A 17,246-nucleotide genomic window follows, 5' to 3' on the forward strand; every position below is an offset into this window, starting at 1 on the left:
GAAACACTTAAGTGTGACAAACATGCAAAGGAACAGGAAATGAGGAAGGGGGCAAACACTTTTTCACACCACTGTAGCGCGTTTACGTAGTTTTATTTTCAATATCCAATATCCAAATTGCTCAAAAATCCAAACCCCAGGTTCATTGTGTACCCAGGAAACCAAGCGTGAAGTAGATTGGCTGAACGGTTCATCAGATATTTCAAAGTCTGACAGAGACATCCTCACATACATATACACACGCTTTATTAGAGAGATAAGTGTTACCCTAAGCCAAAAGACCTGTTGCCTTGCATATGAAATGCTGGGCAGGTAACTGGTCTTCGTTGCTCAATCTTTCCTTTCGTGGAATTTGTAAAAAAACGTGTCTTTCTGATGATGACTGGTGGGTGGTTAGTGAGGTGGGGGTCAACTGAAACCTCTAGCTTTCATTGGCTTCGGGCTGAGCTACACTTTTCTTCAGACAGAGTGCAAAGACAAGAACTAGGAAGCAAATAAATAACCCAAACTGTTTGATAAAGTACTAAAGAAATAGTAAGCAGCAATACAGAACAGAGGGGAGGGATAAATGGACGGTTTGATAGTTTGTTGGCTTGTGTAAGTTAATGAGAAGCCATGTGCACTTGTCTTCATTCCTTTGTACGTGTAGGAGGGGTTTGTGGGTGGTGAATGCCTTGACAGCTCAAGCTTTTTTTTTTTTTTTTTTGAAGACCGATGTGCTCAGTCAAAAGTACGCACCTCTTTAGTGCAGAGGCAATAGATGAGCAGTTTGTCGCGCCACAGGACCTGCACCATGAGCCATGACCAGAGCTATCCGTTCCCACAGGTGTTCCTTGTAGATGGAGGCGGAGGTCCCCAGCACTCTGCCCAGTCGCCCAGTCTTGTACCCTGCTGGTCATTCCCGCCTGCCCAGGAGAGGGCGCGGAGCCGCGAGAAGAGCCGGGGCTGCATGGGAGTCAGCCCCGGTCTGGCCCTGGTCGTGCTGTTTCTTTTCCTGCTTGTGTTTGCAGCCCTGGGCTTCGAAGCCTACCAGATTAACCACATGCAACAAGAACTGAAAGAGTTGAGAACGGTAAGGGGCCGCAAGATGTGATGGATGTGGAAGTGAACATTGAGAGCGAAAAACAAGAAAGAGAGTGACCTTTTACTGTATTAATATTGTAATGATGACTACAGCAGTGTGTGGAAATAAATAGTTTTGAGGTTGTAGAATGTGACCGCAAAGTGGGGAATTGTCAAGAAACATTGTCAATGTTATTAGATTGTGTAGAATATTGCTTCTTGTGCTGTTTTAATGGGAGCAAACTGCAAATATAAAAGGTGTGACTTCTCTCACCTTAGCATAGAGAGGGGGTGATGGAGAGGTGTAAGGTGGGAGAGTGGAACACATCTGGAAAGTTAACACTGCAAAGTTGAATAATGAATTCACTTCAGTGGCATCATTTGAATGTATGTAAGCTCTGCTTTGACATTTAAAAAGTGCAACCTATGGATGTAATCGTACCTGTGGTCACCGGTCCAGGCTGACAGGATTTCCTCTTGCTCTGGCTTCAGCTCTGAGAGGGCTTCTAGAAGAAAGCACAGTGTGTCTTTGTGATGTGGTCTTGACATTTCTCTGTTTCTCTTTTGTCTCGCTGTGAAGGTTCAACCCGTGACTGAGTTTAATGCACCTCAGAAGCAAATTGGTAAATATAAACAACTCTCACCACGTGAATTATTCCCAACCAAAGTGAAAATGTTGCCAATAATGAAAAAAAAAAGGGGTGATGTGACTCTAATGTGACGGTTGTTTCAGGTCATAAACCCGAGTTCAATGGAAAAGACAAAGACAACAGACCTGCAGCACATGTGATAGGTAAGATATTAATCAAAATTTAACCAATACTCTTGATTCTCTATCCTAAATACGACTGAAAGAGGTTTTGAATACTTTCTCCTCTGTTGCAGGGCGGATTGAAAAAGACTACTTCCCTAAGACTTTGCGATGGGAGTCGCAGGCAGGTCGGGCGTTCATATCCGGGGCGGTGGTCTACAGGTTCGAAGACGGTGCCCTGCAAGTCAACGAGACTGGACTCTACCACATTTACTCACGGGTGGCATTGATCTTTAAGGACTGTTCGTCCTCATTCGTTCACTCTGTGTTTGTGAGGAGAGCAGGGCGCCCCTTGCCCATGACCCTGATGGAGGCCCACAGAGCGGGGTCCTGCTCTCCGCAGCAGGGCCGCTCCTGGACCACAGACAGTTACCTCGGCTCCGCCCTGCAGCTGCAGAGATCCGACCGAGTTTTTGTGAATGTATCACACCCTACTTATCTTAGTCACGATTATTACGCCAATTTCTTTGGTCTCTACAAGATCTGAAGGCTTTAGTGTTACAATTTCACTCCACTGGGAGAATGGAAACCTGAATGCCTCTGAATCTTACTCATCACTTTGATGTTGAATGTGATCGCTGTGATATCATATAATAACTGAACTGAATAGCATAACATGAAATGGTTTGCAATGTTGAAACACAAGGGGGGGGGGGGGGGGGGGGGGGGGGGGGGGGGGGGGGGGGGGGGGGGGGGGGGGGCAATGTACATTGTGTTTATTGCCAGCTTTAAAATTGGCAGTGAGATTGATTGAAACAAGTTCCACACATAAACACACTGTGCTTTTTTTTTTTTATTATAAATGTAGAGTCAGTTAACACTAACGCGCTGATTTAGTGGTAGCATTTTTTACATATTTATTTTAGATTGGATCTGACACGGGTGGTGTCAAAATGTGTGATATAATGGTTGTTTGGAAGTAAATAAATATATAATTTAAGTTGATTTTCATCAATGAAACAGAGAAATGCTTTAATAAATAAAATAAAAAATAAAGTGGTTATGGTTTGTCTACCATGTTATAAACACCCACATGAGTTTTATTCATAATCATGACCACTGGAAAGTATGTAGATGAGACACCAACTCGGTTGTGGTCTTGCTCCTGATAATGAACTACATTTCCATATGTTCCACCGAGGTAGAGCAGAAGTCTCAGACAAGCAGGAGGATGCAGTTAAACACTCCAAAACTAGCAGAAATGTGGGAAGAAATACTTGGGTATTGAAATGCTGTATGTTGACATCGAGCAGGCCACTGTACAGTGCACTGCAACATTGCAATGCATTTTTTTTTTGCAGTTTAACACCCTCATTGCTCTGTTCTTAAGTACACCACAAACATTCATGTCAGCGCAGGCTGGGCACAGACGAGGGGACCGAACAGTGGCAGTTTTGACGTGCGTTTCCTTCCTGTGTGACTATCACGAGGGTCTCGCTTCTATACGGATCGACATTTCTGCGTTTTTGCTTCCTTTTATCCATGTGACTAACTTTAAACGTTTGTTAATTACTGTCTCCAGAGCTGGTTCGCCTCAAAATAAGAGCCAAATATTCCTTTTTAAAGTGAACAAAGTTCTATGTTTCTGACATTTTGGGCTAAAACCCAAATGACTCAGAATCTCAGCGGTTACTGATCAGCAGAAGCAGGAATTGACTTTTTGTGAACTGATTTCCATCAGCATGTTGGTACAAGTTGATTCGTGAGGGATATTGTGTATTCATTCATGTTTCTTGTTTCTGTGGACATCCAGTCAGTGGTGGAATGCTTCTCACACTAAGTACGTTTACTCAAGTAGTGTACTTTTTAAATTGTAGGTACTTGCATTTCTATTTTATGCTATTACTTTATAATTCTACTCCACTACAGTACATCTCAGAGTCAAAAAGTGTACTTTTTACTTTAGTCTGCTTTATTTAACCCTTATGTTGTCCTTGGGTCAAATTTGACCCGTTTATAGTTTTATTCGTTTTTTTTGCCACATACATGGGCCTTCACAATAAGGGCTGAAAACGTCAACAATAAAAATATCAAAAGACTTTGGCAAAAACATTTAAAAAAGCACCCACAACACTGAAAAAGTGATGAAAAGTTTGGAAAAACTGATAATAATGTTGAAAAAAAGTGACCAAAACCTTTTTTTATGGTTGACGGGAAGACAACACAAGGGTTGAGCTGTAGTTATTTTGTAGATTTAGATTATTACAACAAAATAATATAAACACATAATAATAAATACAGTGGTTCTAAAAATGGGGTCGGAGCAAAAAGGGGAATCATTTATTTTCACTATAATTCCATCCATAAGTAATACAATGATAGAATGCATGACTATTTTGGTCATGGGTTCATCCACTTTTTGTAAAAAAAACACCTATAGGCCAAAAAAAGGGGGGGGGGAATTTAGGCGTCCTTGATGTAAAAAAGTTAGGGAACCACTGAACTAATAAATGAGCTGCCGAGCAGTATATTAAATAATTAAAATAAGCCTCAGCATTACACTGATCAACACATTAATGCATCAGTAATATGATATAATGTGCATGATTCTAAAATAACCCATTCTGCATAACTTTTACTTTGAGTATTCTAAGTATATTTTTTTATTCTAATGTTTTAGTATTCATACTTGAGTATGATTTTGACTGCATAAGTTTGAATAGAGTCTTGTAAAAGTAGTTTTTACAATGTATAGTACTACTTTCTAAAGAAATACTTCTTCCATCAGCAAATGAGAAGAAGCTAAACTTTACAAATCAAAATGGTAAATGTATCACGTGACATGTCTTCTGTTCTTTTTCCTGTTTACTATCTCGCAAATTTATCATGTAAAGCATCTGAACTTGAAATTTCAAAGTTTGCTCACCACAGTCATGCATGAGCTCATGCAACATTGATATAATAATAATAATAGCCGCCTCACAGAAAACCATATTTCCTATGAATCATGTTAGAAATGCAAATTTTTGTTTGAAAAATAAGCATTTAAAGGGTAGTTTTTCTTGGTTTTCAGTCTATCTTAAAGTAATACGTCACCATTTGTTGAAATAGGGCTTATCACAGTCTCCCCCAGTAGATAAGTGGGACAAGACCATTTCCTAGGCAGAGATTGATTTGAGATTATATTTCGTGGAAGCACAGCCAAAGCACTGCTACATGGCGGCAAGATATCACAATAACATCATATTTATACATAAACGTTAAAAAAAGCCAGTTCTTGCGATCATCAGGACTGTGTCGTTTCACATTTGATAGACAGAGACCAAGAAACCCACCAACTGTCATCCCATTCTGACTCAAAAAGTACGTGACATAACCTTTTTCCAATAAAGCTCAGCCCACTTGACACCAGCGAGAAGCGCTCCGAGAAAAAACAGAAACACAGATTTCTCTGATAGTAAATTTCTTGTGAGAGCCAGTTAGTGCCCTTGGTATAAATAGGAACCAATCGTTGGTTCCTCGGGTGCAACCCAAAAGCACACACTGAACAGTTTTTGACCACACGGCGACACACACACACACACACACACACACACACACACACACAGACACACACACGCACAGCACCGCCACATAAGCATACGTAAAAGCAGTCATTTGTCTGGACTATTAACTTATACCTCATGGTAATAAATAGAACCAATGGTGTTAATTGCAAAAGTATAACTTGGACTTTCATTGATCAAAAAAGGTAAAAAGTGCATCAATTACTGTACCCGTGGAAAGGCACCTCGGGGGGTTGTTGCTTGGGTTTAGCCTCTATAATAGTGGTTTTGTGTATCCGATCACCCGTAGCAGAAAGGGGACTGAGAAAATAAATGGTCAGGACCTTTTAACCCTCATGTTGTCCTCTGGTCAAATTGACCCATTCTCCTATATCAATGTTCTTTTTAATTACCCAAAATAACATGATTGAGTCCAAATAACACTCTTTGGCAAGTACAAATGTCTACTTTCATAAATTTTGGGGCGTCTTATTAAATGTAATAGCATTTGAAGAAACAAATTGAAGAGGCTTTGAATTTGCAATGAGTAAAAGTTGACATATTCCAGTCTGTGATTATCCATCAACTACCCATTTCTTTAATTTAAATCTAAATTATTCCTAATTTCTGCTTTTCTTACTCAAACGTTAGGTCCAATTTCCTATAAATTAGGTTAATTGACCACAAATTCCAAAAATAACTATGAAACTAAAGTTGGTGTTACGCAGTGTTAAACGTCAAAAAACGTTAAAAACATTGAGTAAAAGCATCAACAAAAGGGTTGATTTTCAATTTTGACGTGAAGACAACATAGGGGTTAGGGAATCTTATGCTACATCAGACACTGATAATTTAGACAATGGTATACTTCCAAATTTTTCGTTTGGGAAAGATCCTTATTTGGTTATAACATGACAATGCCCCTGTACACAAAGCCCGGTCCGTACCGACATGTGTTGCCATGTTTGGTTTGGGACTGGCCTGTACAGAGCCCCGACCTCAACCCCATCCAACACCTTCAGGATGACCTGGAACACAGACTTACAGTAGAGACAGACCATTTAAACCCCCAGAACATCAGTGGTGGACCACACCGATGTTCATTTCAATGCAGAAAGAGCTGTCACATGGGTGTAATGTACGGATGTCCAAATACTTATGTGTGATAGACCTTAGTGGTCCCCTAGTACTGTATCTGAAGTCTCTTTTATTTAGACCTTAGTGGTCCTCTAATAGTGTATCTGAAGTCTCTTTTATATAGACCTCAGTGGTCCCCTAAAACTGTATCCGAAGTCTCTTTCCTAAAATGTGACCTTGGTGCAGAATTACAGCCACTAGATCCATTCCCACAATTAGCTTTCCTTAGTTTGTGCCATTTCTAAAGCTATAGCTATAGAAGGGGTTGGCCTTGACCAACTGCCACTTTGCTTGTTTAAAAGCCATGATATCTCGGATGTCTCTCATGATGTGGGCCAAGTTCTCTGGGCAGGCAAAGCAGAGAAAGGGGAGGTAGCCTTGCTCCTTATGGCCTCACAAGGGGCAAGATTCCAGATTGGCCCATCTGAGCTTTCATTTTCTCAAAGACAGAGCATGTTACCCAGGGCTTGGTTTACACCTGACACCATTTCTAGCCACTGGGGGACCATAGGCAGGCTGGGGCAACGCATAATAATGTGAAATTGTCATGCCATGGGACCTTTAAAACTATTGGATCTGCCATAACCAATCACTAACATTTGGTCGTGATGTCAGCTTAGCATTAGCTGCCTAGCATTCATCTTAGCCAACTCCTTCACCGCCAACGGAGCGAGCTGGAAAATCAACCTTGAAAAACAAAATCATGGCCACCAACTAAATACCATTATGAGATACAGCATGCTAGTGGAGGTCAGCGCTCTTGAAATGCCCTTGTAGGGTTAGGGTAGAAAGTAGCATAAAACACTCAAGTATATCTTAAAACTTAAGTATAATATTTAAGGAAATGTAGCCTACTTAGTTACTTTCCACTGCTGCATGAGAGTCCCCCAGTTTGGCAAGCTGCAGATGCTACTGACCCACGTTGTGCCTCTGTGATAGGAAAAAGCAAAGTAGTCAGTGAAGAAACTGAAACAAACTGCTGAGCATCATTCTCATCTTGCCTTTAGCTCCATCTATCAAATATTCAATGAAATGCTTTTATTGTGACTGCAACACAACAAATGGGGAACTTTTTCCTACACTTTTTATCTAAAGAAAGGTTAAACTCTGTCCCATCACATATCATTCAAATTACAGTGTTTACTATAAAGTACACAAAGTCCTTGTTTTGTATATTGTGATAGATTTGGACCAATCAGGTGAGGACATTTGAACTTTTTGAAATTCAAATCCAGCTGTGTCAAATTTGTCAATACAAACTCTAATGCAAAACCACACCTCTTGAATTTAACTACATCTTCCTAATAAATGTTAACAGAATTTTCTCCCTAAGGGTCATTACAAACGTCTACTTAACTTTAAGGTCCCATGGCATGAAAATGTCACTTTATGTGTTTTAGTGTCTAGGAATAGTGACAGGTGTAAACCAAGACCTGGGTATCCTGCTCCGACCTTTGAGAAAATGAAAGCTTAGATGGGCCGATTTGGAATCTTGCTCCTTTTTTAATTCCTCATTTTACTCAAATTCAGCATGGGTTCATAAATTTATGAACACCACTGTAATTCCATTGTTTTAATGTGTTAAAATGTTTTAATGTGTTTAAAGTGTTAATCCACAACGTGGAAATGAATAATAAATTAAAAAAAACAATGAATCAGAAGGTATTTTCAATCTTTCGACTGCTACTAAAAAACATCACACAGTATATCCATATTCAGTATGTATGCAGAGTGCAGTCTAACTGTCTAAGGGATAAGCAATGATATGGAAAGGTGCTTTAATGCTTTCGGTTATCATCTTTAGCTTAGGTACATCCTTTACAAGGGGAACAGTGGTAATATTGTCTCACGGTTCCTTGCGATAGCATAACTGAAAGAGATGCATCAGTCATATTCAGAATATTAAGGTGCCCAGTAGCGCTGCCCGTAATCCTGTACAGCGTGCGTACATTCATTTTCCGTGAGACATTAAAACACATCTACTACAAATAATAATATGGCACTGTTTAACTAGTTGTGTTTTTTAAAATTAATAACTTCATACTTCCCACAGCGTGTTTTTGAGTGCAAGATAGGGGTGTGACGAGACGCTTACTCCACGAGACGAGACACATCACGAGATTGGGTTCACGAGAACGACACGAGAATTTTTAATTTTTTTTAAAGAAATCCTTGACGACTCAACTGAAAAATCACAAAATGCAAAACAATTTAGGTGCATTTTGAAATCAACTATTAATGATGAATGTTATTTAACTTTTTTTTTTACTATTTTAATGAATTATATGCAGTAAAGGACGTGCAAACACTGCAAAATGTTTTGTATAAACTCTACCAACTGGCTTCTGCCCTGTACAATTTCACACGAGAAATCTAACTCCTTTCCACAAACCGAACATAAAAAAATAAACTGTATAAATAAAATAAATGTGTAAATAACAGAAAAATAACACTTTAAATGCAAACAGTAAGTGTATCACTTACAGCACACTGTGCTGTAAGTGTTTTTGCATAGTGTTCGTGTTAGCCGCGGTATACGGCATTTTTTTCTTACAATGTTTACATATTGTGTTCGTCTTGTCTGTCACTCTTTCGCCGTTTATCTTTTCCGCAGGAAAACCAAAATGTTGCCACACAAATGATTTAAAAGTGGCAGGGGGATCTTCAATAGTAATTTCACACTCCATCACGCTGACATCACATCGCCTCACGAGACAACTTTTCACCTCGACGAGAAATCTCGTCACGTTTTAATCTTCCGAGATCTCGTAAAACGAGATCCCGTCACACCCTTAGTGCTAGATATAGCCTACTGACCTTTTCTTCTATTTTGGGTTTAGTTAACTTTAGGTATTATATAACTTTGTTAGGATGCAATGTATAATACTGACAGCTAGCATTTACATTTTCTGGGTTGGAATCCACGTTCCGGGCCTTTCTGTGTGGAGTTGAAAATTAATTGACTGGCTAACACTGGCGCATTTACAGCAATGTTGATTAATGTGCATTGTCCTGATCAAATAAATAAATCTAATGGCTAATGCAGTCCAAATTCAATCCGCCCCCCCTCCCAGGTTCACAGGGCTTGCCAGGTTAAGAACCCTTGACTAGTAAATGTAGTGGCAGCCGACAGAGTTTTGTTTACGACTTTAATTATTTCCGACATTATCATCAATCATCACCAACAATATATAATAATATAAGAAATCTTTGAAAGAGTCCGTCCGCAGCCCTTTATAAAGAGAGCTGCCACCTCTACCTCTGCTCATCCGTGACATCATATCCTGTGACGAGCGGCCAGTGTTCATCATCACCTGACTTCATTACGAAGGACGTCATTGGCACAGTTGGCTGGGTGGTTTCAGTTGAATTCAGTCACACGGCGGTCCTCCTACAGCGGCTGAAACTGCATTCTATGTCCAGCTGTTCCTGCTGGTTTTTGGAACAGATAATGTAGCGCAAATCTCAACAGCAGGACCCTGGGGTCCAAAGTGCATGTTACTACAGTATGTGGTAACTAAACAAGTTTTGATGTAGTTTAAAAACAAGTCCTGGTCCACCTTGCCTTGGTTTTAGCTCTGTAGTAAAGCCTGTTAAGACTGGTCTTGTGGGAAGACGATGGGGTACATTTGTCTGTAATGATCCACGAAGTGGACCTCCAGGCCCTCGGTGATGTAGTCGGGCAGGTCAGAGAAGTCCTTCCTGTTCTCATTGGGCAGAATGATGCAGGTCACACCAGCACGACGGGCCTAATGGGCACAAGGAAATCCATCAACTAGACAGCTATTTTACAACTATTCGTAGGGAGCACCTGAGGTCACAGGACCATGGCGCCTCCATTTTTCTGTGCTTTCGCGCACTAACCCCCCACCCGCAAATACTTTTTGTCGGTTATTGGCTGGACCACTGGAACACTGTGACTGCTTCGTGGTGCAGGTGGGCTCAGTTTGTTTTGTTGCCGTTTGTAGACCCTAATGTGTTTATAGTTTTTTTACAACGTGTTCAGGGGACTGGCAGCTAGCAGATAGTGAGATGTTTTTACAGTGTGTTCAGGGAACAGGCAGCTAGCAGATCGTGAGGAGATGTCTTTTACAGTGTGTTCAGGGGACAGGCAGCTAGCAGATAGTGAGATGTTTTTACAGTGTGTTCAGGGAACAGGCAGCTAGCAGATTGTGAGGAGATGTCTTTTACAGTGTGTTCAGGGGACAGGCAGCTAGCAGATGGTGAGGAAATGTCTTTTACAGTGTGTTCAGGGGACTGGCAGCTAGCAGATCGTGAGGAGATGTCTTTTACAGTGTGTTCAGGGGACTGGCAGCTAGCAGATTGTGAGGAGATGTCTTTTACAGTGTGTTCTGGGGACTGGCAGCTAGCAGATGGTGAGGAGATGTCTTTTACAGTGTGTTCAGGGGACTGGCAGCTAGCAGATCGTGAGGAGATGTCTTTTACAGTGTGTTCTGGGGACCGTATACTCCATGGCCTTTCCTCTAAAGACAAACTGCAACTTTTTTAGCTTTATTAAGAGATGGTACATTTGAAAGTGTCATCAGCTCCAATGCCACCCAGGTTCTTTGCCTGTAGCTTTTCTGAGACCTTACCCCGTCCGTGGGGACTAGGCGCAGACTAGACTCCAGCGCACTTAAGCAAGGCACTGAATCCCCAACTGCTCGAGGGGCCATTAACACTTGTCATAAACCATGTCAGGAGTCTTGGTATAGTTCTAGACTAGACTTAAATTTTAAAAGCCACATCAACAGAATTACTCAATCATCCTACCACCTCCAGGTCCTTCATCACCCTCTACAGTCGCTCTACATCCTCCCTGACTTACAGTACGGGCGTGCGTATGTAAGTGCGTACGTGAGTGCATGCGTCTTGTACTTACAGCAATGGTTTTCTCTTTGATTCCCCCTACTGGCAGTATTTTTCCCGTCAGTGACACTTCTCCAGTCATGGCTACATTCTGGCGCACTGGTCGGTTGGTTGCCAGGGACAACAGTGCTGTGACAATGGTGCAGCCAGCGCTTGGTCCATCCTTAGGAGTCGCCCCCTAAAAACAACGGGACGTTATAGACGACAAGCAAGTGGGCCATTTTCAGATCTATGCAGAGAGGCTCAGAGATCTTCGGTTTGGAAAAAATATGAGGCAATGGTTATTAGTATGTCATTAACATACAGCACCGTATCACCATGGTTACCTCAGGGACATGCAGGTGTAGGTGGGAGTTGACCAGTAGGTGATTATCTGGTTCCTGGGACATCAGGAAGGCTCTGGCAAAGGTGGAAGCAATCTTTGCACTTTCCTTCATCACATCACCAAGCTGACCTGCAGAGGAGGGAGAGGGAGAGAGAGAGAGAGAGAGAGAGAGAGAGAGATCGATAGATAGATAGATAGATAGACAGACAGATATTGATCCAATAAAATGGAAAATTATAGTGTTACAGCAGCAAAATCAGTCACACAGTACAACATATAAATAAAATACTACTACTACTAAAACAATATACATACATACATACATGCATACAATATGCATGAAATATAAGAACATAATATAACATATAATATATACAAGTTAAGAGTACAAAAATTTGCAATTGCTTAAATAGTATGTTAATAATGTAGGAGCACCAACACCTTTAGCACGCTCTGTGTTCTCTATCTGATATCAGACTAACCTGTCACCTCCAGTGAGCCCTCCCCTTTAGTCTCTGCTCCTCCAGTAGGACGCCGCAGGGAAGTCTCGATAAACAGCGTGGACCCTCCTGCACAGAGGACAGAATGCAGACAGGTCTTCAGCATGTTGCATCTTTTATCTATACTAGTGTCTGTGTGTGTGCGCGCGCACGTGTGTGGTTGTGTGGGTGTGCGTGTGTCCCTTACCCATAGAAGTCCATGCCAGCCCCATAACCACTCCTGGAGGGGTGACATCATACATTCGATCCACAGTAAAAATAGGTTTACCCACGTAGAGCTGCAGGTTGTCGGGCGTAACAGTCACTGCGGTTTGTTCACCGCTGACTATACAGAACGCCACCTTACGGAAAACCTGACGACATACGGAAAAGGGATTACACACAAAACCAAACTGCGCTGGATGAGCTGCTTTATGTTGCAGCGTGCCATCCAAATGAGAGGCAGCGTGGTTTCCATCAGAGTTACTGGTTTTCAAATGAATAAAGTGATTTTAAAAGGAGCTGTGCTCGAATACAGAAAACATCTCGGTCTAGGCCAGGAACGGCTGACTAACAAACAGCCCGAGAGATGCTAGTTCACCTCAGCGTGTGTGTGTGTGTGTGTGTGTGTGTGTGTGTGTGTGTGTGTGTGTGTGTATTTTACCTTCTCCACTTGTTTCTGCAGGTTCCTGACTCCAGACTCCCTGCAGTACTGCCTGATGAGCAGACTGAGGGCTTCAGAGGAGATAGAGGCCTTCTCCTCTGTCAGACCACAGCGGGAGCGCAGCTGAGGGACCAGGTAATTCTGACACACAGACCATGGAGAGCAAGGCACATTCAGTTTCAAAAATAAAAAAATAGCATAACAAACATGCAACAATGTTCATGAAAACATCAATTCCAAAAACTAGGCCAAATAAACAACACATTGTAAGGTATTTCAGGATGTGATCTAATGCAGGGGTAGACGTGGTGTTACCTGAGCTATAGCTAGTTTTTCTTGGGCCACGTATCCAGACACATTGATCATCTCCATCCTGTCCCGGAGAGGCTCTGGGATCGTGTCTATCACGTTGGCCGTGCAGATAAACAAAACCTGAAATGGAAGAGGGAAGATGGGAGATGGGCGGAGCTTAAATACACTGCAGTTTACACGTCAATGTTCACTTTCTTTAGAAGAGTTCATTAATGTTCATAAAGAGCACACCCACTCTACTCCCTTTGACGCGGTATTATGGAATCCACGCAACTTCTAGGCAAGACCCGCCCCTCAATAGCGGTCACTCACTACTACTGGCCAGGCGTCCATGCTTACGCTGGGTAATGTCAGAGAATAAGGGGAGAACTTCCACTCTCTTTCACTCTGGTACATTGGGGCTTAATAGGGAGTGAGATAGGGAGTGACCAGGAACCCTTCATAGGGCGGGACTCGCCTAGAAGTTATGTGGGATCCATAAAAACACACTAAAGGTACTCCAATCAGGATTTTTGGGGCCGATCACTGATTGCTGGAAGCAGTAATGGTTAATACCGATCACCGGGTCTATTTGAAGTCTTCTATTTGTCATGTCATATATTTAACATATATTCATTTTAATAGTCTTAACAACAATGGATATGTTTAGAGTAGATTAGAGTTTAACAAATAAGTCCATTCAATCATTGCAGAATTTTTTTTAGTAGTTGTAAGAATTTTTCCCACGAGTAGTGTGTCGTCTGATCGGCCTTTATGGAGACCACTGAGCAAACTTTTAAAAAGACTTCATTAACAATCAGTGACTGATCAATCGGAGCAGCCTTAAAACACACCTTTGACAAATCCACCGGAACGTCCAGGTAGTGGTCCAGGAAGTTGGCGTTCTGTTCAGGGTCCAGAAGCTCCAGCAGAGCAGACGATGGATCGCCCTGGTAACCGCGCCCCATCTTATCAACCTGGTATTGGCAGGTTACAGAAAGACACACTAGAATCATATTTAAATGCATACACTTTTGCATAAACTCACGTTGAAAAGTTTGCAATCTGATGTCACAGAGCTTGATTGTGTCCAGACAGAGATCCCTCTGAGCAACAGTCGGAGAAGAAATCAGCGGTCATTTGTAAACAAACTGGAAGCTGTTTCACTGGAAGGTCAGCATCCAACAAGCTGGAATTAACATTTATCTTCTTCACAACGGCAACAGAAGGTTAGTCTAGGGAATATCTGCTGAACATACCGTGGAAACCTCTTTGTCTAACCCCTGAGGAGAATGCTAACCTAACATAACGATCCAGACTCAGGAAATCTAGTTTAATATCCAACAAGTTTAAACAGGATTCTCTTTGGATTTTTGACATAAAGTCATCAGTAACGTGGCTATCATGGCCCAGTCCCAAAACTGAGCCCTGAGGACTAAAGACTTTATTTATCTCAGATGGTAGGTGAGCGAGTATGTGAGGCCACATGGGCTCAGATAGGTGTAAGTGGGATTGGGACAGCACTTCACCAGATCACATGTTACCTTGGCGACCTTTAATATTAAAGACGTAGCTGTCCCTTTGGTGAAGTCTGCATCGATGCAGACTCACTGAAACGGTTAGATAAACGTGTACTCAAACCGTCACGCCCCGTTGAAATTCAACATTGGGGCAACCCCAAGCCTTTACAAGTTCCTTCCCGAGGCTATTTTGCAGCGGCACCGTGGCTCAGTCCGACGCTTAGTGCCGCCCAAGACGATTATGATAGGTTAAAAGTAATGCCAATTAACCAAATCACGTTTTTCTTCCATCCAGGTATGCTGTGTGGACTACTCAGACCTTCTTCTGCAGCGCTGTGGAGAAAGATCCGGCAATACGAGACCTGCACCGCACTGACCTCATCTATCAGCACCAGAGGGTTCTCAGTCTTGGTTTTCTTCAGGCACTGGATAATCTTCCCCGGCATTGCTCCAACATACGTTCTCCTGGAGAGAGAGACACACAAACACAGACATTGATTGATTATTCTCTTCACATTGGTTAGAATGGATTGGTTATCATCCCTGATATTCTATACGAGTGCATGCAGCACGCCGGGCAATCCAGATTCCTACCACGGGCCAGAGACAGCCCTGCATGTGCTACTGACGCTGGGACCTATCATGAGGTCCCTCTGTGAGAATGGCAGTATACACTTCCCCACCTGTGTCCTTTAATCTCCGCCACGTCGGTCATGCCTCCCACGCTAAACCTGAAGTACTCTCTGTTGAGGGCTCGGGCGATGGAGCGGGCGATGGAGGTCTTCCCTACACCCGGAGGGCCATAGAAACACAGGATCTTCCCCTGGGTGGAGCCGCGCAGCTGGCTCACTGCGATGAACTCCTGCAGAGACAAAGAGGAAGTCAAGGATAAGTGTGTGTGTGTGTGTGTGTGTGTGTGTGCGCGTGTGCGTGTGCGTGTGCATGCTAACCAATATGCGCTTCTTAACGTCATCCATTCCATAATGGTCTTCTTCCAGAACCTCTTTGGCTCTGTCCAGCAGCAGGTTCTCTTCACTGTTGACGCCCCAGGGCATGCTGGTTAGCCAGTCCAGGTAGTTACGGGTCACACTGAAACACACAGGTTTTTCAATGATAAGTGAGGAATGGGTCTGATACAACAGATCTAGCTTGGTCTCTTTACGTTCACCCCGGTTAGGTTCACACACATTGGCCCTTATTTATGCAACCTGCGTACGACGGGCGTACGCTGATTCCTGGCGCAGGGGGGGGACCCTATGACCCTACATGCCAGAAAAAGTCTGCAACATTGTTTTAGCCTTTGGGATTCTGCACAACATCGCGCAGGAAAGCAGGACGCCATAAATGTGGAGATGGAGCAAGGCAGCTATTCCAAGGAGACAAGAAATTATTCCTCGCTTTTAAAAACATATAGTGTTATGTTTGGCAATGATATTCAATACAGAAATTATCAAAAAAAAAAAAAAAAGATTCTTCTGGTTTTCGTTCTCGTTTTTGAACAATTTCTTCGATTTCTTTCTGCCATCGACCGACATTTTCGGCCTGTTTTTCCAGACCCTCCGTTGTCAGGAGACAGGGTCGGGGTGGTGGTGGTCCAGCACGTTGGGGGGGTGGGGTGTTTATTTTATTTTAGGCCTAAGTGATTGCAATATAAGCCTATATTATATATATTATATATATATTGCTATATTATATATATTAGAAGTATACATATGTCAAGGATGTATAAATTACATAAACTTTAGCTGGAGTCTGATTTAATACGGCAACACTTTTGACCGCGTCAGTGATCTCTTTTTATTCCGCGTTCTTCCTACAGCCTAATGCCAGTTTTTAGATTGCCAAATAGGACACACGGTACTGCAAATTAAACTGAGATATCAAGGTTTCAACCTCCCCCTCTGAAAAGTGCCGCTTCTTAGCAGGATTACGTCATACATGAATGTCCTAAAAGTTGAATTAGCCCTTGAATATAGCACTATAAAGAAAAAGCTCAGGGTTAATTATGACATAAGGAATCATTTCCCACAGATGCTGAATATGAAATTGTACATGGCTGTCTGATACTGTGTTTAGTATTTGTCAAGCGATCATAAAGACAGAGATCAAAGGCCTTCTCAGGATAGTGGGACTGGAAATACACAAGACCAACTTGAACTCTGACGAATGGTTGTCCAGCAGTCCCAGTTTGTTCAGTTCTTCGTTGATGACGTCCATGATGTGCTGCGGGACAGTCCTCTCCTTCAGACGCTCTCTAAACTTCTCCTCGATAGCTTCTTTGTCCTCTTTTTCCAGACCCAGCTCCTGAAACAACACACACAGACACAATCAGTGATGGACAAGATGCACAGCTCCTGTAAAGATACTTTCTCCCACTGTATTCTGTAGAACATTGATATTCTGTGATATGATGCAGCTGCTGGACACATTGTTCTAATCCAGTATGACAGCCAGGCTGCAATAAATAAAAGTCTGCTGGGGGGGACACACTGGTGTGATAGACACATTGACAGACACACATACAACCAAAACGACACACACAATGCACACTGACAGAGACAGTGACCAACAGGCGATCTTTCTGTGTGTGTGTGTGTGTGTGT

General features: G+C 42.4%; 3 protein-coding genes across 4 annotated transcripts in view; 1 reads left to right on the forward strand and 2 right to left on the reverse strand.

The window, feature by feature from the left end:
* The first annotated feature begins 240 nt into the window (after positions 1 to 240).
* Positions 241 to 2,518, forward strand: faslg (Fas ligand (TNF superfamily, member 6)). Its single transcript, XM_034880619.1, has 4 exons — positions 241 to 1,072; positions 1,643 to 1,685; positions 1,796 to 1,855; positions 1,948 to 2,518. The coding sequence occupies exons 1-4, from the start codon at positions 761 to 763 to the stop codon at positions 2,358 to 2,360; spliced, it is 828 nt and encodes a 275-aa protein (XP_034736510.1). The 5' UTR covers positions 241 to 760; the 3' UTR covers positions 2,361 to 2,518.
* Positions 2,519 to 9,649: 7,131 nt separating this feature from the next.
* The window catches only part of lonp1 (lon peptidase 1, mitochondrial), a 12,385-nt gene continuing 4,788 nt past the window's right edge, over positions 9,650 to 17,246 (reverse strand). The window contains exons 10-21 of the mRNA XM_034880570.1: positions 16,796 to 16,947; positions 15,594 to 15,732; positions 15,327 to 15,505; positions 15,021 to 15,108; positions 13,978 to 14,100; positions 13,148 to 13,264; positions 12,833 to 12,973; positions 12,377 to 12,542; positions 12,172 to 12,258; positions 11,691 to 11,818; positions 11,378 to 11,542; positions 9,650 to 10,244 (exon numbers count right to left, since the gene is read on the reverse strand). Coding sequence (XP_034736461.1) covers positions 10,089 to 10,244; positions 11,378 to 11,542; positions 11,691 to 11,818; positions 12,172 to 12,258; positions 12,377 to 12,542; positions 12,833 to 12,973; positions 13,148 to 13,264; positions 13,978 to 14,100; positions 15,021 to 15,108; positions 15,327 to 15,505; positions 15,594 to 15,732; positions 16,796 to 16,947 — 1,641 coding nt within the window. The 3' untranslated portion in view covers positions 9,650 to 10,088. The remainder of the gene's footprint in view (positions 10,245 to 11,377; positions 11,543 to 11,690; positions 11,819 to 12,171; positions 12,259 to 12,376; positions 12,543 to 12,832; positions 12,974 to 13,147; positions 13,265 to 13,977; positions 14,101 to 15,020; positions 15,109 to 15,326; positions 15,506 to 15,593; positions 15,733 to 16,795; positions 16,948 to 17,246) is intronic.
* dohh (deoxyhypusine hydroxylase/monooxygenase) overlaps positions 13,953 to 17,246 on the reverse strand; it is a 20,271-nt gene continuing 16,977 nt past the window's right edge. For both annotated transcript variants that reach the window (XM_034880614.1, XM_034880613.1), the window contains exon 8: positions 13,953 to 13,965. The gene's annotated coding sequence lies outside the window, so the exon portion shown is untranslated. The remainder of the gene's footprint in view (positions 13,966 to 17,246) is intronic.

Source organism: Etheostoma cragini, chromosome 9, assembly GCF_013103735.1.
Source record: "Etheostoma cragini isolate CJK2018 chromosome 9, CSU_Ecrag_1.0, whole genome shotgun sequence".
In the NCBI taxonomy this organism is placed as follows: domain Eukaryota; kingdom Metazoa; phylum Chordata; class Actinopteri; order Perciformes; family Percidae; genus Etheostoma; species Etheostoma cragini.

Coding starts and splice junctions, on each gene's coding strand:
- faslg (XM_034880619.1), top strand. CDS start 761: ATGAGCAGTTTGTCGCGCCACAGGACCTGCACCATGAGCCATGACCAG. Junction 1,073..1,642: donor AACTGAAAGAGTTGAGAACG/GTAAGGGGCCGC, acceptor CTCGCTGTGAAG/GTTCAACCCGTGACTGAGTT. Junction 1,686..1,795: donor TGCACCTCAGAAGCAAATTG/GTAAATATAAAC, acceptor CGGTTGTTTCAG/GTCATAAACCCGAGTTCAAT.